The sequence below is a fragment of the Clarias gariepinus genome, chromosome 12, assembly GCF_024256425.1.
Source record: "Clarias gariepinus isolate MV-2021 ecotype Netherlands chromosome 12, CGAR_prim_01v2, whole genome shotgun sequence".
NCBI lineage: Eukaryota > Metazoa > Chordata > Actinopteri > Siluriformes > Clariidae > Clarias > Clarias gariepinus.
In genome coordinates this window covers 28,622,128-28,640,876 of record NC_071111.1, presented here as the reverse complement: position 1 = coordinate 28,640,876, position 18,749 = coordinate 28,622,128, and the positions used below count along the sequence as shown (strand labels likewise).

Sequence of the window (18,749 nt, the reverse complement as noted above, 5' to 3'; positions counted from 1 at the left end):
TAGCTTACCCCAATCTCCTCCCGAAATAACCATATTTGGAGGTTAAGACTGCCTTTTTTAAATAAATATGATCTCCCTGCATATTAATACGACCGATAATTGTCATTGACCTGTTTGGCTAAAAATGGAAGAACAGAAACGAAAAGCAAAAAAAAGAAACTTCACCGACTGCGAGATGGTACTGCTGTCTGAGGTGGAGGGCCGAAAAAAAGTTTTATTTGGTGGGCTCTCTGCGGGCATTTCAAATAAAAGAAAGATGGTAGAATGGGAGCAAGTATAACAGGAGCAGTCAATGCTGTTACACCGGTGCCTCGCACAGTCCAAGAGACCAAAAAAATGGTCAGACTTAAAAGTAGTCGTTAAAAAAAAAAGAATATGTGCACACAGGCGCAGTGTTGTAACAACTGGTGGTGGTCAAGGAATCACTGACCTCTTAGCCTTTGATGCAAGGGTGGGCGCGATTATAGGGGAAACAGGATTAAGTGGAGTTCTTCCAGAATTCCAAAGTGATACGGATGTGATTTGCGGTGACGATGCTAAGTAATTACGATGACATCTACACCACACGCTGCATCCGCAAAGCCAACAGCATTGTGGCTGATCGGACACACCCCTCTAGCACACACTTCACACTCCTGCCATCTGGAAAAAGGTACCGAAGCATTCGGGCACACACATCCAGACTGTGCAACAGCTTTTTTCCACAAGCCATCCGTCTCCTCAACAAAAAAGGACTGAACTGATAAACACACACACACACACACACAAACATTATCACTCAGCTTAACTCAACTACATCAATACATCAAAACACTGAGACTGGACTGACTAATCAACACAAGCGCAGACACACTGACCCACACAAACTATCGTACACACATCTGTAAATGCCTCACTGTTTATCTCTTCTGCACAATATTCATTACTTTTTGCACAAATATCAATTCTTGCTGCTATGTTTTACTACCTCAACACCATATTTTATGTTCTGATATGTCGTTGTTGTTGCACTGTCACTTTGTTGTTGCTCTTTTTGCACATTTGCACGTGCACTTTATGTTGTTGTCTGTTGTCTGGAAAAAAACCTGTAGATAGTCTTTTAGTTAGTTAGCCTTTAGTTAGTTTTTTTGTTAATTTATGTTGTAATTTATGTTAGGAATATCTGTCTTGTCTCTGCTAGCCAGCTAACTAGGCCTCCTAGCTAGCTAGTTTAGCTTCTCTGTTAATTTATGTTGTAATTTATGTTGCATGTAGCACCTTGGTCCTGGAGGGACGTTGTTTCGTTTCACTGTGTACTAACTGTATATGGTTGAAGTGACATAAAGCCTACTTGAACTAATTGATTTATCTACACATTATATAAGTTTTTGTCTGTTTAAAATTCTGCTTAAAAAAAAAGTTTTTTTGTTTAAAAAAAAGTTAATTCAAAGTATTTGCACCTGGTTAAGAATGCTGATAATTATAATTCAGGTTGATGCAATTTGATTAATTGGGTGATGACTATTTTAAATAGTTATTGCTATTTGGGCCAGTTGGTGTCGCCAAAACACATACTCTTCTAAAAGCGTGCGTACACATGGTCAAGAGCATCATTACGGTGCGCACTTATTTACGCCAAGTTTATTTTTTATAAAAAAATGCGTACCCATATTTCTATGCCCATTTTGGGCATACGCAACGTTTATACATCAGGCCCCTGATGTTTAGTTAGGTCCATAAACTTTGGATCAATGAGAATTTTTTTTTTTGCCATTTGGACCACTGCATTGAATTTTGTAATGAAACAAGATGGAAGCAAGGTAGAGATTTACAGCTTTAATTCGATGGGTTTGACAAAAGTGTAACATTAACGATTTAGGAATCACAGACATTTCGTACAAACATTTTTGGAGGGGGCTCATAAATAATGTAACAAATGACAATGACCAAAACACAATTAAAATATGTTACTCCACATCCAGCTACACAAATTTAAAGAAAAACATAAACATATACATCGTATGAACCCATATTTAGAATTATTCCATAATTTATTATAAAATAAAGATGGATATTCAACCTCATCATTTCACAGTGTACCTTTACAAAGTCCCATTAACAAGTGGTTTGTGCTGCAATGTGATTTCTGATTTTAGAATTTAGTTATTCAATAATTATAAGATAACGATTTAAAGTGTAAATATACATGTTTTGAGGATAACTCCAGCAAAGACACACCTGTTACTTTCCTCTAGCAAAACCTTAAGTTACAAATTTGAATGATTACTATCCATTACTTTGAAAGACTGGTTTTAAATAACATCAAGACATCCATTCACTTTAACCTGGAGCCCCAAGTGGTGTCAGTGGAGATCGCGGTTATATAATCTGTACATGTGATTGGTCCAACCCATACACTCCAGCTTTACAGCTGAATGACAGAAGGTGGCACCATTACCATGCACAGACAAAATTATTTGATCTGTTCTGCGTGATGGAGCTGGTGTTGCCTCACTTTTCATCTTGTTAGTCTGATCTGGACTGTGACAACCAGTAAGTGAGATATTCTATGCATGTGTCATTATCCAAGTCCAAAAATCTGAAGGCATGTGCAAAAATGCAGATGTGCAAAATGATGAGTAGTGTGTTACATCCTGACTTAGTGTGTTAGCAGGAGTGTAGAAAGAGTGTTTTATTGAGCGAGAGAAAAAACAACAACAATGAAAGAAAACAGTAGTATCCAGACTAATGTATGGACACACTGGATTTAACAGCATGCTATTTAAAATGTGAATACTGTGGACAGGAGAGAAAACAGTGGAGCACGCCATGCTGTATTGTTCAAAATACGAAGGTGAAAAGGCAAGATCTGGTAAAAGAACTAGAACACAAAAGTCCAATATAACCTATAGGAGAATTTATATATGCTTGTTTTTCCCACTCCACACCCCATTCCACTAGGTGGCGGCACATTTTCGTTGTTTGCCAACCGCCAAAAAAAGCCTACCAAAGAAGAAGAAAGTATTTTTTTCGCCGCGTTATTTGCTCTCATTTGGTGCTGCTCATTTGCTTTAACATTACTATTTTACCTCAGGTTTAGTATTTTGCCTCAGGTTTTGCTGTGTCGCTAATCACCCCTACCCGGAGATATTGCCTTTTTTTTTTTGCAGAGACCAGCAAAATTGTCAGCTTGTTGTGTCTGAGGTAAGTTCAGATGAAAAGTGCTTGTGGTGTTTCATAGCTAGGTTATATATTTGGGAGTTTTAAATTGATGGTTAACTACAAAATCATTTTACATTTCTAAACATTATTTCCTATGGTGTGATATCCCGGACAATATTCAAAAGGAATTGCAAATTGTATTTTTTCGCCTTCACGAACGCACACTGAGTGCCAAATTTCAAATGAAAAAGAAAAGTCCATTTGCATTTCTCATGTCTTACAAGTCATGAGCTTGTCATATTTAAATAGCAAAATCAATGACCACGTTTGCTTTTTCTTTGCGTCGCGCGTCAAACAGGTGTTCCGGGGAATTCAGTTTCCCTATGTTTCCCCGGTCGCGCGCAGATTTAAATTATGACGTCACTCGCTACTAAACGCTGAAAAGGCGAACGAGGATTTTACCAGTTTTTCTCTCGTTTTTAAGTGTTTTTACGAACTTTGTGAATTAAACAGATAACCTATGCAAAATAATCGAGTGTCTTTTTGTAATATGTAATATATATATATATATATATATATATATATATATATATATATATATATATTATAATATGTGCAGTTCCAATTATGTAAGTCTGTTTTATTATGGATATCCATACAGTATATAATGGATTTCAGGATCTTATGTTTCCCCATCATATGCGGGTGCTGAGATAGATAGATAGATAGATAGATAGATAGATATGAATAACATGAATAACTATAAGTGTGGTGTCCTATAATCGCTATACTTGTGTGTTTGATATGTACACCATAGAACTGGATGTTTGAGTGGGTTAAAAAAAAAAGAGTATTGTGGTTATCACGAGTAGACACGCTACCCTTGAGTTACATGCTATAATAAATTACAAAGTATAACTTTTAAATAGATTTAGAATAAATCAGTATCACATCTATCATCACACAGCTAATGTACGTTTAATAAAAGTTGTCGCGATGTCAGTACTGGCCCAGCAAACCACTCTTTTGCAGCGGCTTAAAATGTCTGAATTATCTTCAAATATACAAAAAAAGCGAAAAGACAGTTGATTATTTTGCATAAGTTATTCGTTTAATTCACAAATGAAGTTCGTAAAAACGTGAGAAACGTGAGAAAAAACGTTAAAATCCTCGTTCGCCTTCTCAGTGTTAGGTAGCGACGTTAGGTAGAGTGACGTCATGATTTGAATCTGCGCGGGAACCGGGAAAACATAGGGAAACTGAATTTCCCGGAACACCAGCCAAAATTCAAATGCAATCGATAATCGATTGCAATTGCATTTCCAACGCATTACATGGAAACCTGTCAATCAGCGTCAGGGGCGGGTCTTTACTGTGGGGCGGGATTGTATGGGGAGTGACGACACTCGCAGTCGCCAACCAAGAGGGGGGAATTTGAGCAATGGAGGTGAACCGAGATGTGGTGTGAAAAACTATTTGCCCCCTTCCTGATTTCTTATTCTTTTGCATGTTTGTCACACAAAAAATTTTTCTGATCATCAAACACATTTAACTATTAGTCAAAGATAACACAAGTAAACACAAAATGCAGTTTTTAAATGATGGTTTTTATTATTTAAGGAGAAAAAAAATCCAAACCTACATGGCCCTGTGTGACAAAGTAATTGCCCCCTGAACCTAATAACTGGTTGGGCCATCCTTAGCAGCAATAACTGCAATCAAGCGTTTGCGATAACTTGCAACGAGTCTTTTACAGCGCTCTGGAGGAATTTAGGCCCACTCATCTTTGCAGAATTGTTGTAATTCAGCTTTATTTGAGGGTTTTCTAGCATTAACCGCCTTTTTAAGGTCATGCCACAACATCTCAATACGATTCAGGTCAGGACTTTGACTAGGCCACTCCAAAGTCTTCATTTTGTTTTTCTTCAGCCATTCAGAGGGGGATTTGCTGGTGTGTTTTGGGTCATTGTCCTGCTGCAGCACCCAAGATCGCTTCAGCTTGAGTTGACGAACAGATGGCCGGACATTCTTCTTCAGGATTTTTTGGTAGACAGTAGAATTCATGGTTCCATCTATCACAGCAAGCCTTCCAGGTCCTGAAGCAGCAAAACAACCCCAGACCATCACACTACCACCACCATATTTTACTGTTGGTATGATGTTCTTTTTCTGAAATGCTGTGTTACTTGTACGCCAGATGTATCGGGACATGCACCTTCCAAAAAGTTCAACTTTTGTCTCGTTGGTCCACAAGGTATTTTCCCAAAAGTCTTGGCAATCATTTACATGTTTTTTAGCAAAATTGAGAGCTTAATGAGAGCTAGCCTTAATGTTCTTTTTGCTTAAAAGTGGAAATCTGCCATGCAGGCCGTTTTTGCCCAGTTTATTTCTTATGGTGGAGTCGTGAACACTGACCTTAATTGAGGCAAGTTAGGCCTGCAGTTCTTTAGATGTTGTCCTGGGGTCTTTTGTGGCCTCTCGGATGAGTTGTCTCTGCGCTCTTGGGGTAATTTTAGTCGGCCGGCCACTCCTGGGAAGGTTCACCACTGTTCCATGTTTTTGCCATTTGTGGATAATGGCTCTCACTGTGGTTCGCTGGAGTCCCAAAGCTTTAGAAATGGCTTTATAACCTTTACCAGACTGATAGATCTCTATTACTCTTGTTCTAATTTGTTTCTGAATTTCAAGTTCAAGTTTATTCGTCACATGCACAATCATACAGAGTACAATATGCAGCGAAATGATTTTTGCGACCACAGAGTCGCGACGGCAGCCACCTAACCGGCGCCATCATAGAAAATAAGGAATAAGATACATTAGGATAACGAGGGTAAAAAATCCCCTCCCAGACTGTCCTTCGAAAAGGGCAGTGTGCGATCAGGGGTACAAAAAATACCTCAGCAACAAGCACAGAAAAACATGTAATCACAAGACATAAACATTGCAAAGATGAGGGTACAGGGGATAGGAAATGTCCAATGTAGGCAAACAGCTCCAGTCCCTGCAGCTAAAGAGCGCTGGTCCCGATTCCACCTGCCCACACTGAAGGGAATAAGCACACGAAGGCGTTGGATATGGGGAAGGTAGAGTGTCTATCTGTAGCTGTTCTGTAAGTGCGTGAGTGCGTGCGTGTCAGTTTGTAAGCCTTTAACATCCCGTAATAGTCTGCGCCAGGTGTCCTTGAAGGTGGGGGGGAGTAGGATTCCAGAGCGTCTCGTTATCTTGGTCTTCTGGGAGTTAGTTATGTCTCCAGCCACGGCCTTGAAATGCGGTAGCTGGAAAGAAAAGGGCAGCCGAAAAAGAAAAACATATTTTCCAGGTTTCGATCAATATCTGCCAATTTCACAGATATTTAATGTCCATCACTGGATCTTGGCATGATGTCTAGCTTTTGAGGTGCTTTTGGTCTACTTCTCTGTGTCAGGTAGCTCCTATTTAAGTGATTTCTTGATTAAAACAGGTGTGGCAGTAATCAGGCCTGGGGGTGACTACAGAAATTTAACTCAGGTGTAATAAACCACAGTTAAGTTATTTTTTAAAAGGGGGGGCAATCACTTTTTCACACAGTTTTTTTCTCCCTTAATAACGTAAACCTTCATTTAAAAACTGCATTTTGTGTTCAATTATGTTATCTTTGACTAATAGTTAACGGGTTTTGATGAGCAGAAACATTTAAGTGTGACAAACATGCAAAAGAATAAGAAATCAGGAAGGGGGCAAATAGTTCTTCACACCACTGTATGTTTACCAAGAAATGACAAATCGCATATTTTCTTACTCTGGAGTGGACAGAGAAGCTATTATAAATAAATATATTCTTAGATATTTTCCTGTTACAGCCTGCTGGAGCTACATCTTTCAGAAACGCTGCTTATATGGATATGAAACTGGGTGTATTTATGGGTGTATTTGGGGTTACACCTTTTCGACCCCCCAGAAGGTCTGCATATATATATGTTACTCAAAAAATTGGGGTTGCTTCACATCACCTCATCTTGAAAATAAATAAAAAGCAGGGGTGTGCTATGCCCTGTTTTATAAAAATCATCAAAAATTTATTGTCCAGGTTTTGCAAATGTTTTACGATTTGATACACAGAAATGTACAGCAATATCTGTAGAATACTCATAAATACTCATCTGCTATTTTTAGAATGGAAGTTACCTCAAATTCTTCTGTAATGCATATCTAGTCAAAGACTAATAATGAAGTTATTCATCTTTCTACACTAAAAGGACATTTTAGACTAAAGGGTCTGGTAGCAAAAATCATCAATCACAGATTTGTTTCATCACCCTGGGTATCTGATTCTGAATAAACAAAACCCACAAAATGATTTCATGGAATAAGACCAAAAGGGTACATGTAGGAGACCTGTCCAGTTGCAGTGAGACAAATAATATCAACTAGGAAAGGCATGCACTTTGTAGTGCACAAATGCTTGACCACTAAGTTGTTTTAGTCATCTTTGCCTGAAAGTTTTCAAAGCATGCTTCAACGTTTTTGATATCCTCAGCTGGCAATCTGTATTGTCGTCCCATTCCACCTGAGACAGCAGGAACAGAAACTAACGTCAGTATATGGATGAATGAAATTCAGCATTCTTCTTTGCTTTCTGGCCAAAACAGATTGTTCCCAAATGCCCCGCGATGCATAAACCTGACAAAAATGTTCTGATTTTTATCAGATCTTTGATCAATACAAACAATTAGGGATGCACCGAAATTTCGGCCGCCGAAAATACTAAAAAATACATAAATATTTCTCATCTACTTGTTATACCTTCTTTACCTACTAAACCACTCTAACTTCTCCAAATTTTTAAGTTTTTCATCATTTTTCTGCTATCCGAAGTGCCAAAACACCATATGGGGCGACCGTCCGGCCTTGACTTTAGTTAGGACAACTGGTTTAAAAACACTTTAAATCAACTTAAATATATCCCTTTTCCTAGTTGGCATAATTTTAAACATGTTTTACATCCATTAACAAAACTATAAAGCATTTGCTCATATATTTCTATCATGATATACAAACGAATGTTGTCCGAATTATGTTGATTCTATCCAATTCATCCGGGGCGACCATCAACAAACCACAATTTTGGGACCTTTATTTTAAAAAACATCTCAAGGATGGGATACTGCATCAGCCAGACACAAGTGAAGACCCCCTGGAAACAACTGTATAGTAAATCAGTTTCGCCCATATAGTAAGAAAAAGCAGTTTTTTAACGGCTGTGATGTCGTAGTCACTTTTGGTCATCATGTGGGGCGACCACCCCAAAACTGTGAATTATAATTTTTTTCCACAAATCTATATTTTGATGATAAATTTGATAGTGCTTTGTCACTAGAAGAAGCTTGTTTGGTTTCTAAGGCTAACTGTTAGCCTGTTATACTTGAGTAAACTTGAAAACATCATATGGGGCGACCGAGTATCATGTGGGGCGACCACTGCTGAGTGTTTTAAATGATAGATATATGTCCTATATTTGTAGTTTTCATATTCTATACATCAATTATATACATAGAGTTAATTGTTTAAGTATAATTATTTGTTTATTTTATCTTTTTTTTTTTTCTAAATTCAGCCATTTTCCATTCCTTTTATAGGGATAAACATTTATTTTAACTGGATAATGAAGGAGACTCTGATATTATAGAATAAACTTGTGAAATAATGGTTTTCATAAAATGAAAGGGCACTAAAGTTTATCTTTCTTCATCAGTTTATCTACTTACTGATATGAGTTCAACTAGTCATAATAATACATAAAAATGTGAATTCTAAGATATATTACGGTCGAACCAGATGAATTTTTTAAGGCTTTGTTTTTATTAACTTAAGTGTAAAAACACAAAAATGACAATTTTTTTTTTACTTTTCTTTATAAAGGCATGTGTACACTACATTCCAAATGTTTAGAAAATGGCCAAACATATCCATATTTTTAGTGTTTTAAAATTGGCCTATTAAAAAGTCTTATCCGTCAATGACCCATATACTTATAGAAAGTGAAATGTCTGCTTTTATATAAACTAATGAAAAAAATTTTTAGATTATGTAACTCGTATAAAAAAAAAATTATAGGCGCGTCAACTGGTGCGGAATACGAAAATACAAGATCACCTTCATCACTACAGCCGAAACCAAAGAAATCACTAATTTATCAAAGAATTATTAAAATGTTTAGAGTCAGTCTCCTTGCTGTTTTTCCCTCTGATGCATTTTTTTACTTTATGGGGGCGGCTGAGCGCTGATTAGACTATGTAGGAAGTTAAAAAGGAGGATCACGATATGTCACCACGTGCGCTAGGGTTGCGCGATATGCCCATTGTCATATCGTCCTATCGTCAGCCTGTAAGATCGCCGATACACGATAGTAGTCAAAGCCCAGGGATTCTGCGTGCTGTCGCGTTGTATTCAGAGAGTAGTACAGATTTTTGTGGTTATTTTTTTCATTTCATGTCTGTTGTTTTATCGATAAATCTGCTCATATCTGCGCACGCGTTTATCAGCCTTTTGATCAAAAAGTTGCATGCGCAACTCACTTTCACTTTGCACAAGGCAGTGTTTATTGTTTAGTGTATATTTAAAGGCGCATAAACACAATAAAACAATTGTTTTAGGCTAACATATCATACCTCATTGTAGTTTTTTTGCACACGCGCGGGTGCGTTACAATAATAATAAGGAAAAATCACAATAATAAATTCGGAGCAGTACTACTAATAATAATTATACTGAATGAAGAAAGCGCCGTCGAAGAAGTATCATCATTGAAGGAGAGAAGAAAATGAAGAATTAATACTTATCAGTATTTACAGTTTGAGCTCGACATGTTTATGAGCTCTGTCGCTTGCTGTCAATGGGTGACTAGGAGAGAGAACACATTTTCAGCTTCAGTAGACACACAATACTTCAGACTGAAACACGACTGCCCCATACAGGTAATGAAGGGCATTTTCACAGCTTGCCGTGCGCAGCCGTGGCAAGTCACGGGATTCCTTTTCTTGAAACGTGGGTTTTTAATGGCGACATCTGTATCGTCCATATAGCTGACTATCGTCGATAGACGAGACTATCGTCGATAGACAATAGTATCGTCTATCGGCACAACCCTAACGTGCGCTTGTGATGGGTTTGCGCCCAAATCTACTATCGCTCCTCGCTCACTCAGTAGGCTCCCTAGATAGGCGGCACGCACTTTTGCAGGTATGCAAAGGGACGGAGCCACCTATTCGTGCAGGCTGGCGATAATTAACGCTAATAGGATCTCAGGCTTGCTCCGCATTATAAAAGTAAGGTGCGGAGTTTAGTCCGGGGTTTGTGAAGTACGTGATGCGGTGGAGCAGGAAAGAGAGGCATGCGAGTGGGACGATCTGATGCGCCCCAGGGACTTTAAACAGGACACATGCGGGAGCGCTGCCTCCGTGTGCTCCGTTTTTCCCGTAAGACCTCGCCTGGTGTCCGTGCTTTATGGTGCCACCCGTGCAAATAGGGTCGAACCCCTTACAGATACCAAATCAAAATCCCGTGCCCAAACCTCATTTAAATGAAATTAACAAATATTGTAAGTAAACAACAAAAGCCCACATTTAGAAAAAATTAAGAAATTCTTTCGGGGCTGCGTTGGGCCGGTGTTATGCAGTGAGCGCCGGGAGATTTCCTGAAGCACAATAACAGTAATATTTCAAACATTTTGGAGAAACCAAGGAATAAAGAATAAACCAGTTGTTGGGTCAAAATAACCCAACCAGGTGTTCATTTGTAAATGACTCACTACATCCCATTTGACCCAACATGAGCAATAACCCAGAATTTTGACCCAGCATAAACCACCCAACAATGTGTTTACAGAAACAACACAGCATTTTTAGTGCATATTTTTTTTAATTATTGTAGTCTACTGTTTTATTCTAAAAGTCTATTTTACTAGTTATTTCTATATTTAAAATTTGATGTATTTTTGGATGTATTTTTTGAAATAACAATAAACAGATACAAACAGAGAGAGTCTATATAACAGTTCATTCTTTGTACAAATAAAATGATCAGCTAGTAAACTTGATCATCTGACCAAACAACATTTAACCAGTTTTGTTTTTTTGACTCATTATTATACAATAAATATCAATAACTCTGGTTCAGATTAAAAATTTTTGTTGTATAAAGTTCTCAGATGTGGAAATTACAATCACTGTAATATTTCTTCGGTACATATTGTTAAGACTTTTTTATGACGTAATTGTACAGTGGAACCTCGGATTATGAGTAACTCGGTTTACGAGTGTTCCGAAAGCCGAGCAAAGATTTTTAAATAAATTTTGACTTGAAAAACCAGCGTGTTTAAGTTTACGAGCACCGAGTACCATGCATCACGCATGTGCTTCTTGTTTTGACGCCGAGCTTCACGTCATCACAACTGAGCCAACGGTTTTTCTCTCTCTTGCAGAATTGTAGGTAATCATCTCCCCTGCTGGGTGAATACACACACACACACTGGTGCAGGTTGTGCAGGTTAATTTGTTTTATTTTTACTTTATATTTTGTGTTAATTATTTTTATGTATTTATCTTTTGGGCTGTAGAACAAATAATTTAAGTTTCAGTTATTTCCTATGGGTAAATTTAATTTGGTTTACGAGTGTTTTGGAATACGGGCCCACTCCCGAAACGAATTATGCTCGTAATCCGAGGTTCCACTGTGTTTAAAACTGGCGAATGAAAAATGTCACTTTGCGCCACCTGGTGGTCATTTCACAAATGACTTTAAAATGCACCTGATTTATTTTGCCAGCTGTCGTTTTGCCACGGCGGTAAGTGCGACGATAATAGGCATTCTGGTTGTCTACCTACTGTATGTCCTACTCTGAGTTATGAAGATTTTTAGTCCTAAATGAACTTTGAGCCCGAGTCCTACGAGTGATTGAGACCCGTAGTTAATATGGGCCCAGATTTGTGATTCAAACCGGATCACACCACACTTGATTGCCCCTCAGACCCACAGGTGATACTTTTGACAGTTGGTCGACAGCATTTTATGCGGCATATCAAAACTTATTGCCCATCTCTTACCTGTGAAATTGGATATAAACCTAATAATGATCTTGTGTGTTTTACTTAAATTGGTAAAAATTTTAATTTTCATTTGCACAATGCCTAAGTGTCATTAAAACCATGTTTTTTTTTTCCCCCTCAGAGACTATCATCATTTACCAAGTCTTCTTCTGCAAATGAAGGTTAAACATAAGAAGGTCTAAGAATGCATTATCTGGTCTGAACACATCTCTTGAAGAGATGGAGGAGCAAAATTACCAGCGTCTAGGTTCTGGGAAGATATTAAGTGACCAATGTAATCGGAAAAAAGACCAGCAAGTTCACACAGGAGAGAAACCGTATCACTGCTCACAGTGTGGGAAGAGTTTTGCTCGTTCTAGTGATCTTCAGAGACACCAGCGCACTCACACTGGAGAGAAGCCATATCCCTGCTTACTGTGTGGGAAGTGTTTTACCACTTCTAGTGTCCTACAAATACACCAGCGCATTCACACAGGAGAGAAGCCATATTCATGTTTACAATGCGGAAAGAGTTTTTCTTGTTCTGGTTATCTTTGCAAACACCAAAACGTTCACACAGGAGAGAAGCCCCATCACTGCTCACAATGTGGTAAGAGCTTTAAAACTGCTAGTGATAAACGAACACACCAGCGCATTCACACGGGAGAGAAGCCGTATCCATGTTTAGAGTGCGGGAAGAGTTTTGCTTGTTCTAGTAATCTTTTGAGACACCAGCGCATTCACACTGGAGAGAAGCCCTATTTCTGTTCACAGTGTGGGAAGAGCTTTACCACTGCTGATCAACTCCAAATACACCAACACATTCACACAGGAGAGAAGCCATATTTATGCTTACAGTGTGGGAAAAGTTTTACCACTGCTGGTAACCTACGAACACACCAGCGCATTCACACGGGAGAGAAGCCGTATCTATGTTTACAGTGTGGAAAGAGTTTTGCTGCTTCTACTCATCTTCGGATGCACCAGCGCAGTCACACAGCTGAGAAGCCATATCACTGCTCACAGTGTGGGAAGAGCTTTACCACTGCTGGTGAAGTACGAACACACGAGCGTATTCACACAGGAGAGAAGCCATATTCCTGCTCACAGTGTGGGAAGAGTTTTACCAATGCTAGTAATGTACGAAAACACCAGCGCATTCACACGGGAGAGAAGCCGTATCCATGTTTACAGTGTGGAAAGAGTTTTGCTGCTTCTTATCATCTTCGGATACACCAGCGCATTCACACAGGAGAGAAGCCATATCACTGCTCACAGTGTGAGAAGAGCTTTACCACTGCTGGTGAAGTACGAAAACACCAGCGTGTTCACACAGGAGAGAAGCCATATTCCTGCTCACAGTGTGGGAAGAGTTTTACCACTGCTAGTACCGTACGAACACACCAGCGCATTCACATGGGAGTGAAGCCGTATCCATGTTTACAGTGTGGAAAGAGTTTTGCTGCTTCTAATCATCTTCGGACACACCAGCGCATTCACACAGGAGAGAAGCCATATCACTGCTCACAGTGTGAGAAGAGCTTTACCACTGCTGGTGGAGTACGAACACACCAGCGCATTCACACTGGAGAAAAGCCCTATTTCTGTTCACAGTGTGGGAAGAGCTTTACCACTGCTGATCAACTCCGAATACACCAGCACATTCACACAGGAGAGAAGCCGTATCCATGTTTACAATGTGGAAAGAGCTTTGCTTCTTCTTTTCGTCTTCGAAGACATGAGCGCATTCACATGAAAGAGAAGCTGTAACACCATTACAATGAGGGAAATGTTGGAAAAAAAAAATAAAAAAAATTAAAGAGCCTATCCTAAAGCAATGGGTGCATCAGGGTATGAAATAAGGCAAATAACCCTTTGTTTATAGTGGCCACTGTACACGCCTCTGAAGGCAGTGGTGAATGTGTGTTTGCTTTAGTAATGTTGTGTGAATAAATGGAGTCAGTTGACGATCTAAATGTACTGAATGACCTGGTTTTTCCATCTTTGGAGTTTTTCCTTCCCTCATGTCGCAGCCGTATTCCAGGACTCAGATTGCGAAATAGTGGTTCTGGGAGCATGAGGAATCATTTCACACATGAACTGGACACATTGTGTGCTGTAATCAAAGCTTTTTTTGGCGAAGCAATGTACATCAAGATGGGGATGGGTGTTGGGCTACAATGAACTGAGTTTTACCCCATAACAAGTACCCAAATACTGTTAACTTCAAGAAGCAAATTATTTAGTAATTAATAACATTACAAAGGTTCATGATCTCATTCACTCTAAATGGCTGAACGAGCTACTTGATTAGACTGTAGTCTTGGATCTAATATTGTTGATTCTAAAAACAGCTTCTTAGTCTGTGGTCATTAGATCTCTGTTATATAATCATTACTTGTTTTAGGGCTTACCAAGATATATGATGATTATCTGCTTTAGTGTTTGTAGCAGTTAGAAGCATTCATTTAGATAGAACATGCTTAGTATTAAGGCTCGACCTGGCCAATCATGAGGACTGTAGCATTTTTACTATTATTGGTATCTGTATTTTTAAAAATCTGATTTCTGGTCAAATTCATTTAAAAATGTGCTACATTGGCTCTGACACAGACAATTGGTGGTCTTAAGACATGTCTCACCCACAGCACGGTTTGATTGGTTCGACGTCACCAGTAACTAACTATCAACTATAAAGGCTGCCACAGATGTGTGTATGTGTGTATATATACAGTGGTGTGAAAAACTATTTGCCCCCTTCCTGATTTCTTATTCTTTTGCATGTTTGTCACACAAAATGTTTCTGATCATCAAACACATTTAACTATTAGTCAAAGATAACACAAGTAAACACAAAATTCAGTTTTTAAATGATGTTTTTTATTATTTAGGGAGAAAAAAAATCCAAACCTACATGGCCCTGTGTGAAAAAGTAATTGCCCCTGAACCTAATAACTGGTTGGGCCACCCTTAGCAGCAATAACTGCAATCAAGCGTTTGCGATAACTTGCAACGAGTCTTTTACAGCACTCTGGAGGAATTTTGGCCCACTCATCTTTGCAGAATTGTTGTAATTCAGCTTTATTTGAGGGTTTTCTAGCATGAACCGCTTTTTTAAGGTCATGCCACAATATCTCAATAGGATTCAGGTCAGGACTTTGACTAGACCACTCCAAAGTCTTCATTTTGTTTTTCTTCAGCCATTCAGAGGGGGATTTGCTGGTGTGTTTTGGGTCATTGTCCTGCTGCAGCACCCAAGATCGCTTCAGCTTGAGTTGACGAACAGATGGCCGGACATTCTCCTTTAGAATTTTTTGGTAGACAGTAGAATTCATGGTTCCATCTATCACAGCAACCCTTCCAGGTCCTGAAGCAGCAAAACAACCCCAGACCATCACACTACCACCACCATATTTTACTGTTGGTATGATGTTCTTTTTTGAAATGCTGTTACTTTTATCCCAGATGTAACGGGACACGCACCTTCCAAAAAGTTCAACTTTTGTCTTGTCGGTCCACAAGGTATTTTCTCAAAAGTCTTGGCAATCATTGAGATGTTTTTTAGCTAAATTGAGACGAGCCTTAATGTTCTTTTTGCTTAAAAGTAGTTTGCGCCTTGGAAATCTGCCATCCAGGCCATTTTGCCCAGTCTCTTTCTTATGGTGGAGTCGGGAACACTGACCTTAATTGAGGCAAGTGAGGCCTGCAGTTCTTTAAATTTTGTCCTGGGGTCTTTTGTGGCCTCTCAGATGAGTTGTCTCTGCGCTCTTGGGGTAATTTTGGTCGGCCGGCCACTCCTGGGAAGGTTCACCACTGTTCCATGTTTTGCCATTTGTGGATAATTGCTCTCACTATGGTTCGCTGGAGTCCCAAAGCTTTATAAATGGCTTTATAACCTTTACCAGACTGATAGATCTAAATTACTTTTGTTCTCATTTGTTCCTGAATTTCTTTGGATCTTGGCATGATGTCTAGCTTTTGAGGTGCTTTTGCTCTACTTCTCTGTGTCGGGTAGATCCTAATTAAGTGATTTCTTGATTGAAACAGGTGTGACAGTAATCAGGCCTGGGGGTGACTACAGAAATTGAACTCAGGTGTGATAAACCATAGTTAAGTTTTTTTTTTCAACAAGGGGGGCAATCACTTTTTCACACAGGGCCATGTAGATTTGGAGTTTTTTTTCTCCCTTAATAACGTAAACCTTCATTTAAAAACTGCGTTTTGTGTTCAATTATGTTATCTTTGACTAATAGTTAACGGTTTTTGATGAGCAGAAACATTTAAGTGTAACAAACATGCAAAAGAATAAGAAATCAGGAAGGGGCTAATAGTTTTTCACACCACTGTGTGTGTGTATGTTTATATATATATATATATATATATATAATGTATGTATATGTGGCAGGGTAAATGGTAAATGTTTGTTTTGATTTGTGCTTTGTTGGGGGTGTGGTTATCAGATTAACGAGGGGAACGCAGTCTATTTAAGGACCCTTATTTTGACTGGTGGTGACATGTTTGTGGTGTGCTCTTCAACCTGGCGTGTCCCTTTCCGTTCCTGGTTTTTAAGGTAGGCTTGGACTCTGTTGACTGTGTAGCTAGGTGAATAGCTTAATGCTAATCAATCCTATTTACAGTTTAATTCTAGTGGAGGTGGCGGCATGGACGTGTGGGTTATTCTCGGCGGAGTGCGCTTTAAGGTATGCCGGTATTCATAATAAATTATCACTTTGGCAGTAAGCATATTTAGTGTATTTTTATAGTGTCAGCGGCGCTAGCAGGGTGAGAATGCTGGCCGGTAGATTGAGCTTCGGCATCGGCGGTGAGTACTCATGCAGCTACACGCGGGCGATTGTCTAAACCGAGTAAGTATATGTTTTGTGTTTTTTTTATTTCATGTGGTCAATAGGTTGAGGTTAATGTGTTTATTTTTCTCATGTTAGGAGTGAGGTGGACTATTATAATTCCCTCGCCTTATTAGTTGATAATGCTAGCAGTGACGCCATTGCTGTTTTGCCTATGAGTAAAAAGATTGCTTGCTTGTGACTCGGCTGCTTTGTAGGCCGTTGGGCTGGTGGCTACGGTGTGCATGCCAACTAAGTTTCTAAGTTCAGCTAAGATTTGATTGGCTGTTTTTCTTGTTTTGTGTGGATGGAATTGTCTTTCTTGGCTGATTGTTTTGCATGTCTGCTTTGTGTATTATGTTGTGACGGCATAAATGTTTGTGGTATTGTCCTTTTTTTTATGTTAATTTGATGCGTTTAGGCACTGGTCTCGGTCGTATATAGGACTGGGAGACGATTTGGTGCCTTGCTCCATATACTATTGAGTCTGTGAACTTGTTTGTTTATATATTTTTTTCTTATGTATGATGTGATTATTGTTCAGTGGGAATTGTGTGGACTTTACACAATTGTGTTAGCTCTGTGTGTGTGTATGTAGTTGTTGTGTTCTTTTTCTTTTCTTATTGTTTTGATCAGGAGGCAGGCACGGTTCAGGACAGGGGAAGCTGGCTGCATGCATTTGTGATGTGTGCTTCACCGATTGCAAGTGAATTAACACAATCCTTACTTGTAGTGAGTGCATGGCATTTAATTTGATGTGAATTTGGGTGGGTTTTGGATGATTTTCTGAGCTGCAGCCGGCCTGCTTTGTCGTGTCAGTTTCTGTTCCCTTTTTCCTTTTCCCCCTCCCTGAGGAGTGTTTTTATTAATAAATTTTTGTTTATTGCTTCCGTGTCTCTTTGGAGCGAATTGATATTTGTTGTTTGTTTTTAATAAATAAAACATCCCTTTTGTATTGCTACCCACGTCTCAGTTACTTTTTATTCTTGCCTTTGATAGGCGGAGCTTACCTGTGTGTCTTTATTGGGAGTATTTCCCTGGCATCCCACCAGGGTGGCGTAGTCGGATTAAGTTAATTTAGCAAATTCCCGCCTTTCGGGATATTACGGTTGCCACATATACTGTGTGTATGTGTATATATATTTATATATATATATATATATATATATACACACACACACACAGGGTGGGCCATTTATATGGATACACCTTAATAAAATGGGAATGGTTGGTGATAACTTTGTTAAAACCAAGCACACCATTGTTTTTCTTGTGAAATTCCCAATAAGTTTGATGTGTCACATGACCCTCTTCCTATTGAAAAAAAAACAAAAGTTGGATCCAAAATGGCCACCATGGTCACCACCCATCTTGAAAAGTTTTCCCCCTCACATACAGGTATACTAATGTGCTACAAACAGAAAGTTAATATCACCAACCATTCCCATTTTATTAAGGTGTATCCATATAAATGGCCCACCCTGTGTGTGTGTGTGTGTGTGTATATATATATATATATATATATATATATATAATCAGTTTTGCTTACTGAACCAGCCTCAGAAGTGTGTTCCCTTTTTATATTTTTATTTGTATGTATGTCTGCAACTCCCCAAGCAAATTCAAACTGTGATTTTTGATTTCAGTAATTCTACCATTAAACATGCTAAAAGACATTTCAGCAATGTTTTATGTAGCAGAT

The 18,749-nt window shown here is 38.8% G+C and overlaps 1 protein-coding gene across 1 annotated transcript in view; it reads left to right on the top strand.

Moving 5' to 3' along the window:
• The window catches only part of LOC128534539 (gastrula zinc finger protein XlCGF17.1-like), a 172,961-nt gene that overhangs the window by 140,920 nt on the left and 13,292 nt on the right, over positions 1-18,749 (top strand). Inside the window, exon 3 of the mRNA XM_053509009.1 lies at positions 12,521-13,955. Coding sequence (XP_053364984.1) covers positions 12,521-13,955 — 1,435 coding nt within the window. The remainder of the gene's footprint in view (positions 1-12,520; positions 13,956-18,749) is intronic.